The sequence below is a fragment of the Pelobates fuscus genome, chromosome 10 (assembly GCF_036172605.1).
Source record: "Pelobates fuscus isolate aPelFus1 chromosome 10, aPelFus1.pri, whole genome shotgun sequence".
NCBI lineage: Eukaryota > Metazoa > Chordata > Amphibia > Anura > Pelobatidae > Pelobates > Pelobates fuscus.
Genome location: NC_086326.1, coordinates 122361946 through 122388856, shown reverse-complemented (window position 1 = coordinate 122388856; position 26911 = coordinate 122361946). Strand labels below are relative to the sequence as shown.

Here is a 26911-nt window from a genome sequence, read left to right as displayed (position 1 = left end):
GATATTGAGGAGTTCGTCGCAGCTTGTGAGACTTGTGCCAAGACTAAACTACCTCATGCGTCTCCATGTGGCCTGTTACACCCCTTGGACATTCCTGAGAAACCTTGGTCCTGTTTGTCCATAGACTTTATCGTTGATTTGCCTGCTTCCAAGAGACAGACTGTTATTCTCACGGTGGTGGATAGATTTACTAAGATGGCCCATTTCGTGCCATTACCTAAACTTCCGACTTCTCCTGAATTGGCGGAGATTTTTGCAAAAGAGGTTTTTCGCCTACATGGGATTCCTTCGGAGATTGTTTCTGATAGAGGCTCTCAATTTGTCTCACGTTTCTGGAGATCCTTTTGTTCTCAAATGGGCATCAAATTGAACTTCTCCTCGGCCTATCACCCTCAGTCTAACGGAGCTGCTGAACGTACCAATCAAAAGATCGAACAGTATCTGCGTTGCTTTGTTTCCGAACACCAGGACGATTGGGTCGGTCTGATTCCTTGGGCGGAGTTCGCACACAATAACCTTGTTTGCGATTCAACTCACTCTAGCCCTTTCTTCATGAACTATGGCTTTCATCCTTCGATTTTTCCTTCGGTTTCCTCTTCTCAGGGGATACCGTCGGTTGATGATCATGTCGCCAACCTGAAGAAATTATGGGATCAGACTCGGCAAATTCTGTTACATAGTTCCTCGTTGTTCAAGAAACACGCTGACAAGCATAGAAGAGCGGCTCCTGTTTTTGTTCCTGGGGATAGGGTATGGTTAAGTACTAAGAATATTCGACTAAAAGTTCCATCTATGAAATTTGCTCCTCGCTACATAGGCCCTTACAGGGTTCTCACTCGTATCAATCCGGTTGCGTATCGCCTTGCTCTGCCACCTGCCTTACGCATTCCTAACTCTTTTCATGTCTCCTTGTTGAAACCTCTTATTTGCAACAAATTCTCCTCTAAGGTCTCCTCGCCTCGTCCTGTTCAGGTGGAGGGTCGGGAGGAGTACGAGGTAAGCTCCATCGTTGATTCCAGAATTTCAAGGGGAAAATTGCAATATCTGGTCAACTGGAGGGGATATGGTCCTGAGGAGAGGAGTTGGGTACCTCAGGAGGACGTTCATGCTTCTCGCCTTCGCAGAGCATTTCACCTCCGCTTCCCATCTCGCCCCGGTTCCTTCCGCCCGGTGGGCGTATCTGAGAGGGGGGGTACTGTCAGGGTACCTGAGGCCTCTACCTCTAAGGGAGGTAGAGACTTGGTGGTTTATCCGTCCAGGCGAGCTGTTTCCTCCGTTCCTCGCGGTTCATCCAGCCACTTAAACACCGGCCGCGAGGAATCCACATCCTTTTCTAGCAGGACGCTCAATACGTGACGTCATGACGCTATCACGAGCGACCTGTCACTCAACTGTCCGATATCCAATCGGCACTTGTCAGAGGCGTGCTTACCATCCGGAGCCAGGGTATTTAAGCTTACTTCTCTCTTCAGCTCATTGCCCTGTCGTGGTTCTAGCTTGTCTAGTCACTCAGTGCTCTGGTATTCTAGTTTGCTCTATTTGGTTTTGACTCGGCTTGTTGTACTTCCCTGCTTCTCTGTTCTCCCTTGACCCGGCTTGTCTCTCGCTTATCTGTCTTCCCGTTCCCTCGACCTCGGCTTGTCTCTGACTATTCTCTATTACTCTCGGTACGTTAGTCCGGCCATTCTAAGGCCCGGTATACGTACCTTTCCACTCTTTGTACTCTGCGTGTTGGATCCCTGTCCCGATCCTGACATTGGGTACCGGTCAGTTGTCGGGTTAGTATGGGGCTACGTAGAGGGGCGTAAGTTAGAGGTTCCGGTCGGGGGGTAATAAAGCATGAGGATGTGGGAGCTTGGTTTTGGGAAAAATTAGTAAATAAAACACTTCGAGCCGAGCTAGAAGAAGCTTGACCGGAAGTCTGAAGTGGCGCCAAATCAGGATATTCAGATCTAATGGGGGTTGGTTCTGGTTCCGGAAGGGGAGATTTAGTACGAGAGGGGGTGGATTCTGTACTGGAGGAGGAAGCGGAAGTGGATGGGGGCAATGGGGGAAGGGGTGCAGGACTTCCTGCATTCGCGTCACTTCCTCTTAAAGGAAAGTAAGGGGGCGGCAAAGGGATCTCGGACTCAGGGGGCGTGGCCAAAATGGGCCTAACACCAGTCCTAGTGGACAAACAAGTCCTAGCCACCATGAGGCGACATTGCTCCTCGTGGCATGTCTGAATCCATTTTGGCGAGTCATTTACGGCCTGTCTCCAACAATCAATATAAGGAAACTGCCCGTAAAGTTCAGGCCTACCCGATACAGCCACGTGTAAGCGCTGTACCAGAGTTGGATCCAAACTGCCACGTGGCGGCCATGCCGCAACCAAAGTAGGCCACTCCCTAGTACACAAAGTGACCAAACGTACAGGAGACATTTTAACCCCAAAATCACATGTTTTGAATCCCTTTTTAAAATTCTTCACCATACAACCTAAGGGATCCGGAATCGTTGACTCCGACGCGCCCATACTTATCAATGGAACGTCGTTGACAACGAATACTATATGCACGCGTACTATTCAACAGTCACACCCGTTTCCTCTGGCAACAGCACCACGTGGTACGGTTACCAAGTGAAACGTACACAATAACACAATAAACACTCAGGGAATTCCCGTACACACACAGCTGTTACACCAGTCACTAGATAATCAATATTATGCCCTTTGGCGAAACTATACAGTCACCCACGCTATAATTCTCTATATACGAATTACCCGTCTATAACACACCCCAGTAACATCGTCTTTTACAAATAGCGGTTACAGTACGGTTAGCATAGGTCAAAGCACAATTTAAGGTCACAATACAATTATTAGTGGTTATGGTGTTAAACATGCAATAGACGACAATGATTAGTACTTATATACAGTGTCAGTAAATATACAGGGTTATGGTACCGTGCACTATAATACAGCAACACACTATTAACACTCTCGCTAGACGGCTGAGCTCGCGCTATCTAACAAGATATACACTTTACTAAACAATCTTTATCACATTTACAATTCCCAACTAAACTATTGGCCAGTACCTTGAATGGACTACCTAAAACTATCTACATCCGTTTTGGTTAGCCACACTGCCCAAGCACCACATATAGCGAGCTAGAGGACCGAATTTACACAGACGCCTCTTAGTCGATTACTATCAAAAATCTAGTGGGTTCCAAATTTACACGCCTTCCCACTTAGCCAAGATAGGTTGAGAGCTAGCGAACCGAATTTACACAGACGCCGCTTAGTCTCCCGGTCCCTCCGACCTAGCGAACAAAATATACACCCTAGAACGCTAGTCTAGACAAGACACCGGTGTCCGGCTAGGGCTATTTACACCAGAACCCCGCCTGACTAACCAAATCAAACGGTCTGACTAAAGAGCGTTCGATTGAGCGGTGCGCCTTCGCTCCTTCCCTCCGACAGAGGGGGCAGATTCCATACACAAATAACCCCTTATGGGCCTACCGCACAATCGGTATACCCCTAGTGGGTCTGCCATCTAAAACAGCAGTTGTCTTACCTCCTCGTTCCTGAACCTGAGTTCACACTCATCGACGGGGACACCCCAGCACTTCTTACGTAGAGGCCGATGATCTCCTGGACAACAGACCAGTGGCACCGAGACGAAGGGAGGTCCACGCAGAAGTTCAGGGGTGCAGCCATAGAGAACGTGGGCAAAGATAGACCGTCTCACGCCTCTGCCTCTCAGCTACCGTTGAACGATGAGCTTCCCGGCCAATGCACCAAATGATACCGGAGAAACTGACGGAAGCAAAGCACAGAGAGATGGACACAGGTTTCCTCAGGAAGGAAGAGATTCTTTATTGGATAACCGATCGGGACTCAGAGGGACTAATGTCACCAAAATACAGCAAGTTCTGAGCCCCGGACAATAGTGCAGGCTCCTTATATAGGCACATAACTCCACCCATATTAAGCTCCACCCGCACATTCTCTTAACCAATCAATACAAATAAGAATTAACTTCCTGCTTGACCGCATGGCCTGTCCAGCACAATGGAGGAGGGGAATACTACATCCTGTATTCTTGCACATGCTCCGTACACTACTGATCGTATCTTGCCTCGTGCAACCAACTGATCGATACGTCAGCATATGCACGTACACATGCCACGTGGTAATCTCGGCCTACTAAATTTATTTTTACCGAGATTCCACCACAGTATAACTCAATCATTATTGTATGCCTCTGCCTTTTGATCTCGACCACAAATAAAAATATATATCATCAGAATATTGCAAATTTTAAATATGTTTTATGTTACATAATTCTAAAAGTTTATCCAACAATATATTGGATCAATTTAAAAGCTTATCTGATAATATTAAATCAAGGCCTGACTTTGAAAAGTAGATAAGATGGGGAAATTTTCTAATTATGTTATTGTAGACTAAAATATAAAAATCCTTTGCAAGTTCCCAAAATTCATTTATTTGTGATAAACAGTGTAATTTTTTTCTTTCTTTACATTTTTTTTTTTTTTTTAAATCATAAAACACAGATGACATAGGAATATCAAGCTTTCAGTAGGCTAGTGGATAACTCCCTAATTTGGAATCGTTATGTGGGATTGCCATATATAAGGATACCAATTACAGTGGGACCTCGGTTTATAAACGCCTCGGTTAACAGAAGTTTCGGTTTAAAAATGAAAATCCATTGAAAATAATGCCTCGGGTTTACAATTTTTTTTCGCAATACAAAGCAAGTTTTCCCAGGATGCATTGCACCTGGGAGGTTTATAGCACTGCCCCCTGCATGCTGGAGCCTGTGGGTAGCACGTGGCATAGAGTGTGGAGGTGCTGGAGCGGATTTTGCATCGAGTTTTGGAGCCATTCTGGAAATTGTTTGCAGTTGTTTTGGGACTTTTTGGTGCATTTCTCAAGCTGTGGAAAGGTAGGGAGCTGAGCTTCGTTGTTTGCATGCCTTTTATTGTGTGTTCTGCATTGTGGGTTGGTTTCCATGCAAGCTGATTTTGACTTTTTTCTGACATTCGGAACAGATTAATTGGTTTTCAATGCATTCTTATGGGAAACCGCGTTTCGGTTTACAAATGTTTCACAATAAGAAATGTCCCGGTGAACGCATTAAATTCGTAAACCGAGGTCCCACTGTACAGTGTTTTCTAATAAACAGCTGAAATATCAAAGTTAAGATTTTAAAGCTTACAGGTCCGTGGATGACTCTAATTTGGTATCCTTACATGGAATTGCCATATTTTAGAATAACAAACTAGAGAGTTATATTATTAAAGACACTATAATGCAAAAATACATACACATTCTCACACACACACACACACACACACGTACACATACTATTTATTTTCATCCAGCCTTCCTACCTTTCCTTGTGAGAGCTGTAGTGGATCATCTCCCTGGAGTACAGTCATTGCAACTGGGTGTCTTCCTGCAAAGGTACCATGTGCACCCTGTGGTGATACCAGTGCCAGGGTGATATCACATGCCAGCTTCTAGCATGCTACAGGACAGTAAACGAGCTGTGCAGAAAAATCATAGTAAGTACATAGCTCCCTCACCACACAAGATCATAGTACTCTCAGAAATCTTTAAATTAAGTAAATGGTTTGACTTTTTCATTGACTCACATGTGTGCACACATTAGCACTGTGATATGCAGATACACCCTTAAACACATACACTCAGCGACACATATACACACTAAGTGACTTATAGACACGGACACTGAACCATGCACACACATACTCAGTGACCCAGAAAGACATACACTAGCCCATGTACACAATCACATTCGGTAAATGCCCACACATACATTCGTGATCTGTACATATGCGCTTAGTGACCCATGCACTCACTCCTTTATGCAAACATATACTCACACTTACCTTCAGTAGCCCATGCAGACATACTCATTGACCCATACAGACAAACACTCACACTTAATGAACCCTCACAAACACATACTTTCAGTAACACACCCATGCAGACACTCCCACCCACACGCACTCTCCGATGCAGACACTCACACAGATACAGTGACCAACACACTGATCCATAAATATACTTGACGGACCCCCCCGAACAAACACACACACTGACCCATGCAGACACTCACACTGCACTCTCGCGGCCTTCATCTCTCTGTATAGCAAGGAGCAACTTGTAGCCATCACTTCTTTGTACATTTTCACCGATGCAGCCTTCCTCAGCTACACTGGTTGTAGATGCTCTAAGCCCGTCTTCTTCTTGCCTTAGGCATTTGTACCATGCATACAGGCAGAAACCACAACCTAGCAATGCTGTGAGACTCAGATGTGTTTTATAGTGTCATTCGGTTAGTGGGTTTATTATTTTTGGACATATGCGTTAATCCAACAGTTGGTGTTAGGCAGAGTCATTTTGCACCCCTGGCATGATTGCTGCTTGAAGTAAGAAACATGTGGTCTCGACACCTGTGAGTATGATTGATCATGTGTGAGTGTGGTAAGCAGGGCTGGCTTAACATAGGGGCTGATGGAGATGCAGCTCCAGGCCCATGCTTATGGAATAGGCCCATTGATAAAAAAAAACTACTCTTCACATGCTCTTGCTCAAGTATGGAAACTTAAGCGGGATGTAGGGGAACAAAACGTGTGTTTGCAATGGATGACAATAAAAATGAAAATCCAGCGCACTCACTTATCTACTAAACAGTTATTTTAGTGCTGAACAATTTTGTTAGTTTTATTAAAAACACCTAATCTAGGCAAAAAATAATGGGGGTTTAGTTACAGTATATGATCATACATTGCATAAGCCTGCCACAACGCCAATGTACCCCATCTTTGGCAGGTCCTACTCTGTCTGCTAAATGAGCTACTCACTTGGGGAAATCCTTCCATCTCGAGTTCTCTGCAGTACAAGGCTTAAGTAGTGTCCTGAGTTGAGGTACCAGTAACAGGGAGGGGTGCAAAACCAGGTAGCTGGCTAGACTCCTAAATATATACATATAGGAGAAAACCTATGGCTGCACTCACCTAAACATACTTAAATGGGGTGCTTCTTGGGGTCAATAAGTACAGTAAAAATGAAATAAAATTAGTTAAGGTAGAGCTGACTTTGCACACTATGCACTATTGCTGTTTCAGTCTCTCTAACACTGTGGCATATTCCTTTTCTTTTATACTCAGTACATAAATCTTTTCTCTGTCCCAGACAGTATAACAGGAGCTTCTGCCTGCTAGTAAGAAGGTAAGGAGAGGAGTGGACCAGCGAGTGCTAGGGGACAGTCCTTAGAAAGCATGAAGCAAGCACATCATTAGACGCGTGTATGCCATCCTCAGGGTGCTGTGTGCACAATATGCCCTTGGTTGGTCATCCTGCATGATTGGGAGGAAGCCTGATGTGCATTCACGCTAGGCTGAGCATCTAATTCTTCATGCACACATGCCCCCTTCATGGGCATGCGTGTCCCTCTGGGCGGTTCTGGTTGCATGATTCACATCGGTGGCACACCCTTTTATCCTGCCCACCGAAATCCTGCTTCACCTGACACTGCTGTTAGGGGATATGGATTTACTTGAAAGATGAAAGTGAGAGATTAGCGTAGGGTATGTGTTTTCTGATAGCTATATCCTGTGAGTTTCCCTCCAGCACCACCTCCACCAGATACATGACGCTTGGGAGGTATAACTTTTTTAGTCTTTCCTGCCGATAAGATTCTGTAATTAGACCCGTCATAATTGTCAGCAACAGGCCCAATGCTCTTAATCCAGCACTGGGGGTAAGTGTATGTGTGTCATATAGGGCTGGATGTTTGATGGGAGTTGTATGTGGTTGATTGTGGGGGTCTTTATGCATGTTTTGGATGGGTAGGTGCATGTGATTGGATGTATGTAATAGGAGGTGTGTGGTGAGAGTTGTGTATATCAATAAAATAATTGCACTTCACACAGGAAACCGTGAAGATAAAGGCATCTGCATGAGGTTGAGCTCATTTCAAAAGAGTAACTTATCCCTCAAACAATCCATGCATTAAAAAAAATGGGCTTTATACTCATAAGTATTTTTTTTATAAAATGTGGCAATTCTAATACATCCTGCCCTCTTCTGTTAGCTGTGTTTTATGAACATACAACTCGTGCAATGCAATGTGCAATAAACACATTTTCTGTACTGGGGGTGACGTCAGGTGAAACTGAACAGAAATTTGCTGAATATGCAGCAGAATCGCAACTTGCACAAGCTGGGGTCCTTAGCCCAGCAAAGTGTCTGCAAAAAAGCTCTGTTGTCCAATTGGCTCCAATCCGTACTGACGTTGTACTGGGCCAGAGATGCAGATGCTCTCACTGAGAATGACCAATGGTAGTCATAAAAGGACGTACCACCGTATTTGTTGGCCAGGTCAACCAGCTTGTGCATATAGAGGTCCAGCTCTTCCCTTCTATGTGGGTGAACCGAACATAAAACATCCCTATAGATACCAAACGCGATAACAAAACCTGGGATCGCCAGCTTCTTGCTGAGTCTAGGGTCTCTTGATTTCAGAACTACGGAGAAATCCCCATATGCGTAAGTGCGATTCTCAACAGCATCTTGGGAGGCAATCAGAAGGGAGATGAGATTAATGTCTTTGCCTTTCAGGATGTCCTTTTTCAGATTCGCTGGTACCATGTGGGCTGTTAACCTGTTACACCTGGGCCGTGTTTGGAAGTACATCCGTGAAGGGTGCAATGTTGTTGTTGGGTGCAATGTGAACGTGGGAACCAAGGTGAGCAGCTAGCCACCTTCTGTGGGTTCCACAGGACCTAAGATCCAGGCGACCGGACTACCCTACCTCCCCCTAGCCCCCCCCCCCTGCCACCCACCCGCTGGGTAATGTGTCTGAGGTCCTAGGACACAGAGGCTCTATACTGCCATAGTGCCTGTTTAACTGCCCGACTGAGCGACCTCGTTGTGTGATTTAGCTCCACCCAACGACATATTGAAGGAGGCGTATGGTGCCGGTGCGGGCCGAGCTGCTCATGTAATCTATTATTTACCCGACCACGAGCCGACCGGAGCGATGTCACCGGGAGCAGGGAGAGCGAGCAGGGCGAGGAGCTAGTAGAAACCACCAGGGTTACCAGGATAGCGGAATACCAGCGTTTACTTGGCGGGAAAGGGCGGTCTGTGGCAGCAGATCGTCGGACCAATCACGGTAAGTTAGGGAAGGGGGGAGTTAAATGTTCATACATCCCTCCCACCACTTTAGGCCAAGCCTTTATATATATATATATGTAGTTAGTTAATATATTGCTAACCCCAAATACACACTCCAAGTCAAGCCATGAGACTTGCTTTTCCCACAGAAATCTCACTTTAACCATGCTCTCACTACTGCAAGGGATTCTGGGTAGGTGTATGCAAATTATCTCAACAAAGAACCACATTTTTGCCTCATAATTCCACTTTATACATGGATTCCCTGGAGTATGTGTCTGCTGTGTATAACAGCTTTGAAACACAACTCAGGAAGAGGAGCAAAGCCAGTGAACTACTCATGTTGGTATGTGCATATATATATATATATATATCTCAACTGTAAATAGTATACAGAATAACACTAATGACTTAAGAATATAACAAATGTAACCCTGTGAAGTTACACAGACTGCATTATCTGAAATGCCCAGTAGATGGCACATGGCCCCAGTATGTTGTTAATAAAACATTGAGCATTGATCACATGACTTGCTGAAATCAGTGGGAGGAGTGTGGCATCATCAGTTCCTGAGAGGTTTTCCTGCACAGCTCTGGGGAAGGAGGGCCTAAAAGGATTCTAGAAGGATGACATGCTGAGCTGAAATGGAGGACATGTGAGAGACTGTAAAAAGAGATGCAACCTGGCAGAGAGAACTTGTTTCACCCAAGATCACACCAGATGAGAGAGGGACCTGCTGGCAAAGACAAGTATTGAGCCCAGACGTTTGGTGAATCCAGTGAGAGGAGACTGCTACTGACTACCTGGTTAATTGTGTTGTGAGGGTAAGCCAAACCTCTCCCTGTATCACCACAGGGCACCTGTCTTCTCACTCACAGTAAAGACTCGGAGGTCCCGTACAGACATTACACATCTGAGGCTGTGTCAGTGACTCTGTGGAGCAGGACTTATTAGGGCCCCAACTCTCCTATGTGCACCAACGGCCGCTAGGGTGAAGATAAGGGGGTGGGACACAGGTGTGCTGGTGGGTGAGTGGGGAAAATCCACATTTGCATTGTTATCTGTTACGCCATTGTATTATTATGTGTGTCGGTTCAATTGCTATTTACCATATAAAGTTAGTTCCAGTTAGGCTGTGTCAGTCTTATTGCACCAAGTATGTTCCCAGTGGGACCCCACATCCCTACCCCGGATGTTCCACTGGGTGGAGGCGCTGCCGCAGACATGTACCCCAGCTCCCAGATAGCGGAGGCTCAGGATCCGCCTGTCAGGCATAGTGAATTAACTAGGTTTAAGGACCCCAAAGACACTAGGGGGCATCCCCAAAACCCCGTTACACAAATATCCTCTATTGGTCAAGCCATTTACTGACACCTGTCACTTTGTCTTAATTACTTATATGTAATGTTTGCCCCCTCTCCGGCACTGAAACATATAAACACTTTATAATAATAATGGTTAATTATTAACAATACCTAAAAATAAAATGGTTGTCACGTTGAATCAAATATGCATGTTTAGTATACAACATTTGCACCAAAGTAAAAGGTTTGTTACATTGATTAAGGTAAGGGCTTGGAACCGAGTCATCATATAACTGGTCACATCAGATTATTTTTCTGTAATTATATAATGCAGCTTTCTGTAAACAGATGGAACCTTTTCAAGGACTTTTACATGTCATGTTACATATGGTATGAAACAGCTGATGTGTCCTCAGGGAATCACAAAGCACCTGCAATTCTAAGCTTGTTATCACTGCACAATGTTTTCCTTCATCTGTATGCCAGCATTTTGACAAGCAGTGTCCTTTTTGACTTCATAAGTGGGTACATTACCCATAATAAGCATACTGACTTCAAACCAATAAGTCAGTGTTACAATGATGAATATTGTCACGCTCCATCCTAGTAGCCATTTTCCTTCCCACAGCCATATTTTAATTCACTCCACAGATCAGGTCAGACAGGTACTCTCCAGATTTCTAGAAAATTATCTAATCAGCAAGATGGAGAACTGCATTTCTGAACAAACACAAATTCTATTCCACTCCTTAATTATGTCATTTTATCTGTGGCTTTTAGATGGGTGCCATAGAAGACTGTCTTCTTTGCCAAATGTTTCAAGGTTAACCAAAAAGGGTCCCTACGTTTGGAATCCTAGTCTTGGTCATACCTGTAAGACACTAAGAAAGCTTTTATTTCCACTCTAGTCCTCATTCATCCTGATCCTAGCAAATATTTCATCCTAGAGATACATTTCGAGTTGGGAACTAATATCTTGCTCTCAAGCATCTTCTCCATGCATTTCTTCTCTATAAAACTTAGTAAGCAAACTATGATATAGGGAATGGATAGGCAACCTTCGGCACTCCAGATTTTGTGCTCTTACATCCATAATGCTGTCAAAGCATCATGGGAGGTGTAGTCCAAAACATCTGGAGTGTTGAAGGTTGCCTATGCCTGATTTAGGGGATGGAGAACTGCTGGCTATAACTTTAGCACTGAAATAATTGCGATGTTTGCTTGAAGGGACACGCTTAAGCATCAAAACAACTTTAGCGTAATGAAGAGGCCTGCAGTCTCACTGCTCAATTCTCTGCCATTTTAGAGTTGAATCACTTTGTTTCTGCAGTTCTAGTCACACATCCCCTATAATGAAAGAGTGTAAAGTATTTTGTTTCCCTTATTGTACAGTGTATTTCATTTATAATATCTAATCACCTACTATGTACATAGCCTGCTAGAGCCTGCAACAACTTTGTGTATGTGTGTGCGTAAAGTTCAATTATAAGAGCAGGAGATAAGAACTTCTCAAGTAAACACAATATGCTGTAAGATCTGACTGAAAATAAATTAAAGGTTACCCTGACCAAAATAAAATCAATACAATTAAAACTTAACCTATATTGAGAAAAAATTAAAATAAAACACTGATGCATATTATACAAGGAAGGTATCAAGTAATGTGGTCAATCTACTAAAGTATTTACAAGTATAAACAAAAATATTTACAGGGGGTGTTCCCCTAAGAGATACAAAAACATGAAGATGTACAATAGACAGACATATAGTCTAAAAAATAATAGAAAATAATAATGATAGTGAAAACAGTGCTAACTAAAGTATATACACAGGGTAATGTGAGGACGAGCCACAGCAACAGTATACAATATTATCTGTAAACTGCTGTGGTATGGCAATGTCCTAAATAATCATGAATTCCCCTTAGTATTGACTGAAGTGGGATATAAAGCTCAAAATCCCAGAGTCGGCTGTGTAAATGTCTCAATACAGCAGCCTAGGGCGCTACTTAGTAACTTTAGAGCAAATTGTATCCCAAAACTAACTTTGTCAAAGAAGGGGGAACCTTCAATAGTCAGTGTTTAGACATCAGGAGACTATCAGTAAGTCAATATTGTAAAATAAAACATACAATATAAATGAATATTGCAAGAGAAAGGTGTGAGCACATAATGTAAATGAAATGCTATTTTTGTCAATATAAGATTCTGCATTGTGCCTTCGAGGGCACCTCTGTTCGTTATCCAAGCAAATCTAACTAACATAAATTGTCGAACGGCTGACAGGAATAGCTATGCTGTGCCTTTGTGAGCACCTCGGCTTTACTTAAAATCCAGATCTGTGAATCAATAGTTGGCGAACACATCTTGGTCCTGTAATTCCAGGACCATATGTTGACAAGAGAGGAAGAAAATATCTTGACTTCCAAGGATAAATATCAAATGTTAAACTTATCAGTAGGATGAAAAGGTGTAAGTGTGGTCACCGGTATAGAGGAAGCCCCAACACGCGTTTCGCCAGTTGGGCAGCTCTTCAGGGGGAAACTAACTTCCCGAACAAGAGGTTTAAATATGTGATGAAGGTGCATCATTGGTGGAGCAAGACCTCCAATAGATGGACTATACTTGTTACTCCTATGATAATGTTCGGAAAGGTTTAGGGTAATCTGATGTCCGGGAGGGGCCTTGTTATTGGTCAATAGTCGTGGATTCACCGATCAGAAGGGAACCTCTGACGTCATAAAGGTATCAAGCCAAATAACTTATATTGTAAACGTAAACTTGCTTTTATGAATGACATGCTCAAGAATGCATTGCCCCAAAATAATAGGTTACAAAATTAGTGTTTGTGACATATATAGTGTGTATGTAATATCGATGAATAATTCTGAAAGGTAGAGAAATTGAAGATTCTACACTGCTGATGTGCCAAAACGTATATGGATGATGAAAGATTAATGGGTTGAAATGCTAGAATTCAACATTTGTCTAATGAGAGAAAACGAGTAGGAGTAGGAGTTTAAAGCTGAAGTTTCCTTTGAGTGAATTCATAATTCATTGTTCAATAGCTTGAAAACAAGTGTTGTCCAGATTTGCATTATGAAAATTCACAATGTGTTTGGCAATTGGTATAGGGGTTTCTGGGCTAGTAATAGATCCCACATGTTGGCGGATTCTCCGTCTAAACTGGTGATAAGTTTTTCCTATATTTTATTTTCCTCCGGTGCAGCTTATCAGGTATGCAATGCTTGTGGTGCTGCAATTAATGAATGCATTGGTGTCAAGACAGTTCCATTTGATTGGATATCACCATTTTAGATGGTAATATGTATTTGCAGGCCTAACATTGGCCGCATTTAAAGGTTCCTTTGGTGACGGTTAGCCAAGTGGGATCTATATTGGTTGTTTCAAGGTGGCTAAGTACCAGTAAGTCATGTCGTTTCTTAGATCTACAAGCGGTTAGGACTGGGTAGGTGGTTAGAGATTTCTTTAGTTCCTGATTATGTATTAAGATTGGCCAATTCTTTTTTAAGGTGTCTGTCATTGTGGACCATCCGCCATCAAAGGTAGCAATGCATCTGATAGATTTAGTGTTGGATTGAGGTCTTTTGGTTCTGACACTGGTAGATCTATCAATATGAAAAGCTTTTTGAAAGGCTCATTTAAGAATACTATTTGGGTAACCCAGAGCTCGGAATCTGGTGTGACGTTCTTGGCATTCTTGAAGGAAAGTAATATCTTCTGAGCAATTACGACAGGCTCGTAAATATTGTACATATGGAATGGAGGACAGGTGATGTACAGGTGATGGCTACCTCAATGGAGAAAGCTGTTGGTAGAGGTGGATTTGCAATATAATTGAATCTAATAGTTGCATCTAATAATAGCTTGATTTTATGGTCTAAAAATGCCATGTATCACATGGGTGAGCTTTAGATTAAGATTGTTTTGGTTAAGGAGGCAGGCAAACTGTAGAAGTAGGTCCTGTCCATAGGAGCATGACTGACTGAATATTAAACATTTTGTAACACGGAAGCTGAGGGAGTCACAGTCAGGGGAGGTGTGGCTGTGGTTGTATAAACAGAACTAAAAGTTATTTATCTCATACATTTCACCAACTTGATCAGTTATACACCAATATTGCTTAATTAAAGGGACACTCCAGACCCCTAAAGCACTTTAGCTTGCTGATGAGCTTTATGTGTAAAGATCGTGTCCTCTTTTTTTTCATTTTGCATCATTTTTTTTATAAATTAACCTTACTACACCCCCCTCCGTGCTTTCAAGCACACCAGGTCCAGTTACTTCCTGGTTTGGTAAGCTCAGTGGAGCTAAACTCAAAGGGCAGGTAATTGCTCAGAGGATGTGCTTTGCAAGGACTTCTCATTTAGCTGCATTGGTTTGCCTGTGATTGGACTGCCAGAGAGTCTGGGATGGAAATGAAGGGGAGGGTTTGAAAAAGTAGCAGACTAGAGAATTGCATGTTTTGCGAAGTGTTTTTAGTGTCCCTTTAATGTAAAGTTGTTTTGGTGCATGCAGTTATTTCAGCCCTTAAAGAATATATTTGCTTGTTACTATGATTTTCTCTTTTTTTGTTTTCTAATTTTGTTAGTATCTCACAGTTTCTCACAGTATCTCACATTGACAGGGAAAGTATCTATGCTTTATGCAGGGATCTGTCAGTTTTGACATAGAGAAAGCAGTAATGCCAACTAGCCATTAAGAGACACATTTTACTAATAACTACTTATTTTACTAATACAACTTTTTCACTTAAGATATATTGTCAAAAATGTTTTGTTTTGTTTTTATAGAAATTATATATTTTAAAATGAATAATTTGCAGGAGGTGGGGGACATGGCTGACTAAACACTAAACTAGATGTGAAAAGAGATGAGAGCAGCAAGAATAAGAGACCACCAGGCAAAAAAACAAACCACTCCACCAGATGACTATATGGGGCGCTAAATAAAAAGAATCATCGCCCAGTGCAGGGGCGGGCTGGGCCGGCGGGCAGGGAGGCAATTGCCCCCCAGGCCGCCCAAAATTATTTTAGGACTGGCCGCGGCGGGCCGGCCCTTTAAATGCTGCAGCAGCCGAGCTACAGAGCGCTCAGACGGCTGCAGCTGCTTTCCCCCCTCCCCTGTAGGTGGCCGAGCTGCACTCCAGTCCGCGGTCCCGGCCGGAGTGATAGGAAGGTGCTCACTGAGTGTGCACTTCCTGTCAGTCCGGCCGGGTACAGGAAACAGAAACAACTGTTCCGCGCGGAACAGGAGTTTCTGTTTCCTGTACCCGGCCGGACTGACAGGAAGGTGCTCACTGAGCACCTTCCTATCACTCCGGCCGGGACCGCGGACTGGAGTGCAACTCGGCCACCTACAGGGGAGGGGGTAAGAAGAAGGGGGGGAGAGTAAGAAGAGGTGAGGGGGAGAGTAAAAAGAGGGGAGGGGGAGAGAGTAAGAAGAGGTTGGGGGGGAGAGTAAGAAGAGGGGAGGGGGGGAGAGTAAGAAGAGGGGAGGGGGGAGAGTAAGAAGAGGGGAGGGGGGGAGAGTAAGAAGAGGGGAGGGGGGAGAGTAAGAAGAGGGGAGGGGGGAGAGTAAGAAGAGGGGAGGGGGGAGAGTAATAAGAGGGGAGGGGGGGAGAGTAAGAGGAGGGGAGGGGGGAGAGTAAGAAGAGGGAAGGGGGAGAGTAAGAAGAGGGGAGGGGGGAGAGTAAGAAGAGGGGAGGGGGGAGTAAGAAGAGGGGAGGGGGGAGTAAGAAGAGGGAAGAGAGGGAGTTTCTGTTTCCTGTACCCGGCCGGACTGACAGGAAGGTGCACACTGAGCACCTTCCTATCACTCCGGCCGGGACCGCGGACTGGAGTGCAGCTCGGCCACCTACAGGGGAGGGGGTAAGAAGAAGGGGGGGAGAGTAAGAAGAGGGGAGGGGGAGAGTAAAAAGAGGGGAGGGGGAGAGAGTAAGAAGAGGTTGGGGGGGAGAGTAAGAAGAGGGGAGGGGGGGAGAGTAAGAAGAGGGGAGGGGGGAGAGTAAGAAGAGGGGAGGGGGGGAGAGTAAGAAGAGGGGAGGGGGGAGAGTAAGAAGAGGGGAGGGGGGGAGAGTAAGAAGAGGGGAGGGGGGAGAGTAAGAAGAGGGGAGGGGGGAGAGTAATAAGAGGGGAGGGGGGAGAGTAAGAGGAGGGGAGGGGGGAGAGTAAGAAGAGGGAAGGGGGAGAGTAAGAAGAGGGGAGGGGGGAGGGGGGAGAGTAAGAAGAGGGGAGGGGGGAGTAAGAAGAGGGGAGGGGGGAGTAAGAAGAGGGAAGAGAGGGAGTAAGAAGAGGGAAGAGAGGGAGTAAGAAGAGGGGAGGGGGGATAATAAGAGGGGGGAGTAAGAAGAAGGGGGAAGTAAGAAGGAGGGGAGATAAGAAAAAGAGGGGGGTAAGAAGAAGAAGGGGGGAGTAAGAACAAGAGTAATTAGAAGAAGGGGTAAGAAGAAGAGGGGGGTAAGAAGAAGAGGGGGAGTAAGAAGAAGAGGGGGGAGTAAGAAGAAGAAGGGGGTAAGAAGAAGAAGGAGGGGGTAAGAAGAAGAAGGAGGGGGTAAGAAGAAGAAGGAGGGGGTAAGAAGAAGTAGGAGGGTTAAGAAGAAGAAGGGGGGTAAGAAGAAGGGGGTAAGAAGAACAAGGGGGGGTAAGAAGAACACAGGGAGGAGGGGGGTAAGAAGAACACAGGGGGGTGAGAACACACAGAGGGAGGAGTGAGAAGAACACAGGGAGGGTGGAGGGGGGATGAGAAGAGCACAGGGAGGGTGGGTGAGTGTGAGAAGAGACCGCTAGGGGAGGGTGGGGGAGAGGAGAGACCACTAAGGGTCAGGGGAGAGCTCTAAGGGACAGAAGGGACAGCTCTATAGGACAGGGGGCAAGACAGGGAGCTCTTTAACACTACGCGCACGCACACACACACAATAACACACAATGCACCCCTATACATACACAGAAACACACAATGCATCCCTATACATACACAGAAACAGAACATGCTTCCCTTACACACAGAGAAACACACAATGCATCCATTACACACACACACAATGCAACCCTTACACACAAAGACAATGCATCATTTGCACACATACACAGAAACATACAATGCAAACCCTTACACACACATGCAAACACACACACTGTTTTCTTACATATACACAGAAACACAATGCATCTCTTACACTCAATGCACACAAATACAGACACACACCTTGCATCCCTTATGCATACAAACACAGATTCACACAATGCATCCCTCACACACAACCAGAAACACATAATACATCCCTTATACACAAATACACACTGCTTCCACTACACACAAACACACTGCATCACCTGCACAAACTGGTATCCCTATACACTACATACCATAAGCACACATATTCGATAACACATAACACATCCCCTACACACTCCACTCCCTGTGAGTGAGCTCATGGGTGGGTGGAACATATAAGTGGACTTATGAGTGGGCATACTCACCGTCAGGCACTGGGGCCCAGACCTTGAGCTGTGTAAGAGGCCACCCAAAAATGGAGCTGCTTCCCATTCTCCCAGAACGTTGAATTTTGTGACCACAGTTGCAAACATCCTCCAGAGGTCCTGTTCTACACCAGACCAGTGGAGCCAAACTGCAGCCCATCATCATCCTCATCTAATTGTAAGTAGGCAATCTAGTATATTATTAGTGACACTAATCTATAATTTACCTCACATTAAAGGGACACTATAGCTTAATGAAGTGGTTCTGGTGTCTATAGCTGGTCCCTGCAGGCTTTTTAATGTAAACACACACTGTGTGCAGCACTGGCGTTAGTTCATATGGCAGATCATATGGGTGGGGCATTGTGATGTCACATGGGGGGGGGGGCGGCAAATTTATATTTTGTCTAGGGCGGCAAAAATCCTTGCACCGGCTCTGATCCTGGGCAGGTGCACCAGTCTACTGGTGACCCACAGGAGGGGAGTGCACTGATTGCACTGCACTCTCCTCCTGCCCAGACCCGTCTTGACCGCAGTGCAAGTGCCCTCTGCCCCTAATTTACAGTGGCTCACACTCACAACAAGCCTGGAGCCCTTTGCAGAGACGGAAACAAAGAGGTTCTGCGGCAGCTGGCCGTCCTGCAAGCATTACATTAAACAGCTGTTCCCCATGCAGCCACAGGTGGCGTTGTGCTGGGAGACTGTGATTACTCTTCACTTCCTCCCAGCCTACAGAGCAGCGCATGGGGGAGAGAGGAGGAGGCATTTAATCTTGAATAAATCCTCTAAGCAAACCTTTATAAATTGGGGGGGATCAGCTCTGTTTCCACAGTTTATTGGTGTTTACTCTCATCTCTGTATTAATATTGAGGGATGTCTAAGTAGTAACATCAGTGTGTGTCAGCAGGGCCAGCCGTTGGGGTGGGCAAGCTGTGCGGTCACGCAGGGTGCCATGACAACAGAGGCGCCCGGCGGCCAACACAGCTCACAAGTTGGGTACACCAGCATATTTAATTTAAACGATTCGCTGGTGGTCCACTGGTGCGCACCAGCAGTAGGTGCAGTCAGATCATATCCTCTCCCTTGTGGTTCCGGCGCTCAGTTAGTGAGTCAGAGCACAGGCTCAGAGATTCTCAGCCTGTGCTCTGACAACATTGGAAGTCAGAGCCGTGAAGGAGCGGGTATGGCAAAGAGCTACTGATTAGCATAACATCAATATCCGTTATAAAACCAGAAAAAGGTGGGCATGGATGGTGAACTGATTTGGTGGCGCAATGGGCCACTTGACTGGTTTTGCCCCCCAGGCCTAAGGCTGCCAGCCCTCCCCTAGCCCAGTGGTTCCCCACTTGCAAGCTATTAGAATCTCATTTGAGAGGGCTGTACTGCAGATACCATCAAAGATAGCACCGAAGGCCCAAAGTGAACTGGAGGCCTCAGATTACTTCCAGGATGGAGAGGAATCTCTTCTCTTACCTGGACCAGGAGAAGTTTACCAAACCTCTAATTGGGACGAGGATTTGTCACCTTTAACAAAGAGGGACATAAAGAAGGTGTTAATAGACCTAAGGAGGGGGTTGTTATAAGGACCTGTTGGAGGCACAATCAGAAATGGGCATAATCCACCAAAAGGTGACAACAGTGGAAGAGAGGTTACAAGAGACAGTCAAGTTCAGGAAACCCAGAGTCAAATAAATGGACTCACTTCACGGGTCCAGCAGTTAAGCCAAATTGTGACATTGCTGGAAAGCGCGACACTGATGTGTAATATACACATCCAAGGTATACCAGCGCCTGTGGGAGGTGAGGCGCTGCTACAGTATGTACAGAGCCTGATTACCTCCATGCGTGTTAAAGGATGCACATACTCTTCACTGATTACTACAGTGTTCAGAGTCAGGAAATCCACTACAGCACCTATTGGTCCCCCCAATCGGACACTATCGCAACTACAAGACATGCGATCATAAACAGTTCCAGAGTGATTGGGAACATACATTTCAAGGGCAATACGCTGGCAATCTTTGGGGATATACCATTCACAGTCCTAGGTGAGAAGAGGAGATTGGCACGGTGGCAAGGGGGTTGAGAGAAAACTCAATTAAATATTGCTGGGGTGTGGAGGAGTCCCCCTGGCTAAATTTAGGGATGGGTTTATCACCCTCACCTCATCTGAGAACCCAGAGACGTTCTTCGAGAAACTAGACCTACTGGCCGAACCACAGGGGGAGATTTCATCCACAGCTAAGAAACGCAGAAACTCCACAGAGAAAAACATGTAAGTGCAGTCTACCTCCACTGGTGGTGCTGCCCAATGGCAATGAACGAGACTGGGGGCACCCATCTTTGGTCTCCTCTCATGTGTCTATCTTATTTATATTTGTTTATATCCTTTTTTTTCTTTTTCCCTTTGCTGCACTGGCTTCATAAAGATGCAAAACAAGAAAAATAGAAAACAGAAAATGAATCTTATAGTAGTTCTGATACACAGGCTGATAAAAAAGAGACACTAATAGATACTAAAATAAATGTATAGCCAAATCTGTTTATGAGAGAGGAGATGTTATACTTGGTTATTTCATGTAATGTTTCAGGCAAATATCCATGATTATCATTTGCCGACTTACCTATGTTATAACCATAAATTGGAAATGATGTATACTTTGTATACAAACTTAAATAAAATACAGATTGAAAAAAAAAATCCATACATAAATAATTTGCTAATTAATGATGGCCAAAAAAGTTTTCTTATTACTGTGTTTCTATAATATTATATACATATCAGAATATCTCTGCTTAAAAAAAGTATCCGGAAAACATACAGGGTTTAGACTTTTAAAAAATAAGTGCATTTTATATTGATTCAGGAAGAAATACAGAAATTGTAAAGAAATACAAGAATCTGCCCCAGGCATTTTTTTATCACAGCGACCCAGTGAAAGGGGGCAGTGCCAGAGGGGCTGTTGTGTCATTAAAAATGAAATGCTTGCTTGTGACTTGTCTCTGGTGTAACCAGAGTACAAATGGGCCAGCGGATGCGGTGGTTGTGCTCATAGGGGCTGTAGTGTATAGGTGATGTTGTGTTAATAGGGGCTGTAGGAAGTTGTGTTTGCATACAGGGGAGTGTAGGTAGATGGTGTAGTGTGTGTATAAAGAACGTAGTGCCTATAGAGGAACTAGTGTGTGAGGGGTGCAGTGTGTGCAAGGGGTTCAGTATATATAGAGATGTAGTGTGTGTGTGTGTGTGTGTGTGTGTGAAGGGTGCAGTGTGTGTATGTGTTGTGTGGTAGAGGGTCTATATTATGTACATATTTGCTGAATAAAAGCACTTATTTGAAAATTCATACAAGTCCTTTGAGTGCACTCTTTCGGGAATATATATATATATATATAATAAAAAAGGTATTTGAGAACAACACACACCTTTCTTTTTCTTTCTTTTCTTTGCATGTATATATATATATTTATAATTATTAAAAAAAGAAGAAAAAAAAAACATTGTATCCACCCCACCTCCCTTCTTACCTTTTCCCAGGGAGGGGGGCATTGCCAGCCCTGGTAGTCCAGTGGGGGTGAATGACTGTAGCCTGCAGCCTCTCGCACTGCAGGCTGTGATCACTCCAAGGTGCTGTGTTGGAGTGTTGCCATGGTAAACTGCGGCAACGTTTAGATCTGCTGGATCGTGGGTGGAACATTGAACTTCTTCTCCCTTACTTTATTCCCAATGGGTCGGTTAGCACGATCTTTGATCTCTGCACCGGCCTGCGAAGGCATACAGGAAGGCCCTTGCTTTGATAGACCTGGGTCTCCATGGACCGGCAGGGAGAACCTTTGGCCTCAGCCCATGACCATCACAGCCCACTGGGCATTTGTCCGGTTTGCCCAATGGCTAGTATGGACTTGTACAAGACACTACAGTAGCATACATGTTTGTGTGTGTTATATTTTTTTTCAATAGGTAATATAGTGAACAGATTCCATATGTTTGGTATATATTTAGAACCGTTCTAATAAATCTGTGATAGGCAGAGTATACCATGAGAGATTGTATAGAGATTTTGAGGACATATCCAGACTTATTTACTTTAGTGAGTAACCTCTATTATGTTACAAAGAAAAAAAAGTGATCAAAACCAACAAAACTTACAGAAAATATTTTTGTCCCATACAGAGACTCTAATTCACCATTTGGAATGTCTCAAACTTTGTGGAGAGGACACCGATGATGAGAAGCAGATTCTCCAGAGCCTCAACATGGTTTTGCTGGCACTTGATGAAGACAGTTAAGTATTTTATAAATTTATTTTTGTTTAATGCACAATGCTCTTACAATCATCTTCCACGAATTGAAGATATCGATGTTACCTACTGTTATATTATCACAGTTATTATTTATTTCACAGTGATTAACAATTAAATAGTACATTCTATGCATCAAAACCACTAAAATGTATTGCAATTCCACACATTCTAAAAATAAAAAAAAAGGTTCTCCCCTGAACTTACCTGCTCTCTCCTACCCGACCCCATGTCCTTGGCTGTTTGCATCAATTTTAAGCACTTCAACCATTTCAATAGGAAATCACTGGAAGGCTAGTGTGCATGCGCAGAAAAACTGAGACCATGTGATTGAACTCCTCTATTTCTGCAGAAGCACCTCTAGTGGCTGCAATATAAACACTGTAGGGTTAAAACGAGAGGGACATAGAATCTACCCAGACAATTTAATTGAGATAAAGTGGTTTGGATACCTATAGGATCCCTTTTAACCCCTTTAGGACACATGACATGTGTGACATGTCATGATTCCCTTTTATTCCAGGCATTTGGTTCTTAAGGGGTTAAGGTAATTGATTTGAGTAAAAATAAAAGATTTATTGTGTGAATTATGACTTATGTTAAGTACTATGATTCGATACTCAAGAAAGTAACTGAGGTCAATAACTCATAAGGTGTGAATAGAAAGGTAAATGAGTGATTAACCTATTCACAAGGTGGTTGAATTGCATGGAATAAGTTAGCGGACGTCAGGTTTTCTGGGAAATTATCACAGGAAATTATTTTGGTTTTGTAAGTACTAATTTATAGGGAAATAGAAAAACTTGTGATTATTACTTAATGAGTGGAATGAACAGATGGGTGGTGGTTAGTAGTTATTGCATGTGACAGAGTTGATGAAAGAAAATTGCGTGAGTTTAAAGTAAATGAATAAAAAAAGAATATAAGTGAACTATTAATAAAATGGAAACTCTAGTGCTAGGAATACACTATAGTACCTTATATTATTATTATTATTATTATTGTAATATATATATATATATATATATATATAGCGCCAACAAATTCCGTAGCGCTTTACAATGGACTAACAAACATGTAATTGTAACAAGATAAGTTTGACGCACAGGAAAAGAGGGGTTGAGTTCTCTGCTCAATGAGCTTACATGCTAAAGGAGGGTGGTACAGTGACACAAAAGGTAAGGGAAGTGCCCCTCTTCCTCGAACCCTACCCCCCATTGTCACTTACCTGATTCCAGCACCATGTCCCTTAGCGCTGGGTCAGTGTCTGTCATTGCCTTGTCCTCATAGGAAAACTTTTAATCAGTTTTATAAAAACACTTGTTTTTGGTTGAAGTAATCCTTTAATTCACAGATTAGCATAAAGTTGGCTAACCTATCAGCTGTGAATCAGGTTATATATTAAACTTTTAAACACCAATAACAAGCAACGCATGTCAGAATTATAAGAAGATGGCCTTTACAGTGGATGGACATGTGCTCCATCAACTCCGAGACAGAGAGAGAGATTTTGGATTATTTACAGCAATTTAACACCTCACATCGAGGAAAAACTGATCTAACTTTGCCCTAACAAAAATGGGTCACAAATCTAAGAAAGCCAAACCGGACAAACCCAGGTTTGGAGGCGATATTGGTGACCTTTTTCACCTGGTCAGAAGCGTGGATGGGCCTACTGCAAACTCTCACCTGGGCTGCTCAGACTCCTTGGAAGAGCTATTTAGGGACGCAGAGTATCTTCCACTGCGGCCTAAAGCTGCTAACGCTCCACAGCAGATGTATCTTCACCGGTCACTACGGCCGTATTGTAGGCACTACTAGGTGAACTGCAATCCACAAAACAGTTGGACGTGGCGGCACTCCAGTCCGACCTTTCCGACCTAACCAGTGGGCTCCAAGCAGTGAAACATATAGCAAATGGCTAATGACCCTTGAGCAAACATCCAAAGAGATACAGCACATTCTGGGGCTCCAGGAGCGATGAACAGCCACCTTCCAGGACGCCCACCGCAGAAACAACCTCAAGATTAGATGCATTTCTGAAGATATCAGGTCGGCTGAACTACCTAATTTCCTAAGAAGACTCTTTACTGCATTACTAACCCCAAAACAGGCCAAGAAAATACAGCTGGAGGGCTTTTTCAGGCTCCCAAAGCCAACCAAAGCACCCGCAGCAGCTGCATGTGATGTGGTAGCTCAGTTTGAATCAGGCAGCGATAAAGCCGCAGTCGCAGCAGCTGTTGGGGAGAAATCACCTTACTCATTTGAGCCTACGCAGTTTACCTTCTTTGCCAACCTTTCCGCTGGTACGTTGGCTTGGAGAAGTTCTATGACCTTTTACTGCTGTCCTACGGACACATATCATCCGCTACAGATGGACTCTATCTCATACACTATATGTGTCCCACGGCAGCTCACAGTACCCGTCCGGTACTTCACTGCCACGGAAGCCATACTGGGGACTTTGGGCCTACCACAGGCTTCGCTCCTACAGCAGCTACTCAACGCTGGGATCCATCCACGGTGGCTACATTCATCCTACGACGGGTCAATGTTGAACCCATATGTTGCCGCAAAGACCTAGGCCTACAGCAGAGGGGATGTCCACTGGCCTTGTGGATCACGTGGACACTTTTGTTGTTTGTTGTTGTCTTTAATTTCTTTCTTTATCTTCTATACACAGTCGAAATCTCTTGCTTTTTTTTTTTTTTGCATGATAAAGCCATGTAGAGCTCCCATATACCCCCACGTCTTCAAGTTCCCAGTGTATACTACATAATGTATACTACTAAATGTACCTCCTTGTTTGGTTGCCTCCATAGCTTCTGTTCCAGCCATAATGTACAGTAAGAAATTGACAAATTAGAGGTTCAGTTTTGCTCCTAGCAGTATTATTTCATCCATAGTAACAGAAGCTAACACCTAGTTCACCCTTTTATTTTCTTTCTATACACTTGTTTTCATTATTTATATGTACTATTTCTGTGATATACTGCTGATACCATCTGCTATTACCCTTAGATGTACATAATGTGACCTGTGAAAAATAACGAATGATAAGAAGAGACTAGTCCCCAGGCCTTAAGGGGTTAATATTTATCTAATAAACCATTCTTTAGCTCGTTCTATTGCTCAGGTTTCAAGTGAGTCTCATAAATTAGTGATGAATGCAACAGTAATGTCAATTCACATATTTATGCAGACTTTGCAAACTTCATACAGTACAGAATGTTCCATAATCTTTGTGGCAAAATGTGAATTGCTTCCTTTATGCTTTCTCAACAGTGCAGAAATCAGCCAAACTGCTTACAGACTATAATGTTTTACCATCCCTAGCAAAAATCCTTAAAGCCAGCCCAACTTGTGCAGAGAAAGCAGCCCAGGTCCTGGCAGAACTAGCAAAGAATGGTAAGTACCTCTCAACATTTTATCTTTTCCCTACAGCTCTTAAAGGACCACTATAGTGCCAGGAAAACATACTCATTTTCCTGGCACTATAGTGTCCTGAGGGTGCCCCCACCCTCAGGGACCCCCTCCCGCCGGGCTCTGGAGAGAGAAAGGGGTTAAACACTTACCTTTCTCCAGCGCCGGGCGGGGAGCTTTCCTTCTCCTCTCCTCCTTCCTAGCGACGTCATCGGCTGAATGCGCATGCGCGGCAGGATCCGCGCGCGCATTCAGCCGGTCTAATAGGAAAGCATTATCAATGCTTTCCTATGGACGCTGGCGTCTTCTCCCTGTGATTTTCACAGTGAGAAGCACGCAAGCGCCTCTAGCGGCTGTCAATGAGACAGCCACTAGAGGCTCTAGAGGCTGGATTAACCCTCAGTATAAACATAGCAGTTTCTCTTAACCCCTTAAGGACCAAACTTCTGGAATAAAAGGGAATCATGACGTGTCACACACGTCATGTGTCCTTAAGGGGTTAAACTATGTTTATAAAAAAAAAAGGGTTAATCCTAGATGGACCAGGCACCCAGACCACTTCATTAAGCTGAAGTGGTCTGGGTGCCTATAGTGGTCCTTTAACATAGTGAATTTGCTTTGAGATTCAAATGTGTGCTGTGTCAGTGGCAGAACTACCAGGGTTGCAACAAAGATTGGGTCCACTGAGTTTCACCTGTTTGGGGTCCTAGGAAGCAGATCATTTTATTGTGTGTTTTCTGGTAAGGTTCCTGGCTCAAACATAAAGTCATGGACTCACAGACGGGAACTTAACACATTCACCTTCCTTTTCTTTATAAGTCAGCCATGCAGACCTTTCGGAGATATTTCCAAACTAAGGCTGCACAAGGTAAAAGGCACCTTGCCATGTGGGGTAGCTACTGATTTAGTGGCAGCCATGCATACCTCGAGGGAGAAGAAAGATAGACAGGATGACCCAGTGCTAAGTAAACATGAGGTAAGAGAAAGTGATTTAGGTTGTTAGTGGAAGCAGTCATACGGTAAAAGAGATAAATCATGCTGAAGGGCAAAAACGTAGAGAGGGTGACATTTGGGGACTAAAATGGAGGAAAATTGAAGAGGCAGCAAAGGGTATTATATAACTAGAGAGAGAGAGACAGAGATTGTATAGAAAA

General features: G+C 44.0%; 1 protein-coding gene across 4 annotated transcripts in view; it reads left to right on the top strand.

Annotated features, from left to right (window-relative positions):
* The window catches only part of LOC134575744 (rap1 GTPase-GDP dissociation stimulator 1-like), a 195030-nt gene that overhangs the window by 90653 nt on the left and 77466 nt on the right, over window positions 1-26911 (top strand). For 2 of the 4 annotated variants that reach the window (XM_063435135.1, XM_063435132.1), the window contains exons 2-3: window positions 22207-22317; window positions 25620-25742. In XM_063435135.1, the coding sequence (XP_063291205.1) occupies window positions 22207-22317; window positions 25620-25742 (234 nt within the window). Of the gene's footprint in view, window positions 1-9207; window positions 9228-22206; window positions 22318-25619; window positions 25743-26911 lie in introns of those variants that run through there. The other 2 variants (XM_063435134.1, XM_063435133.1) reach the window with 2 other exon arrangements.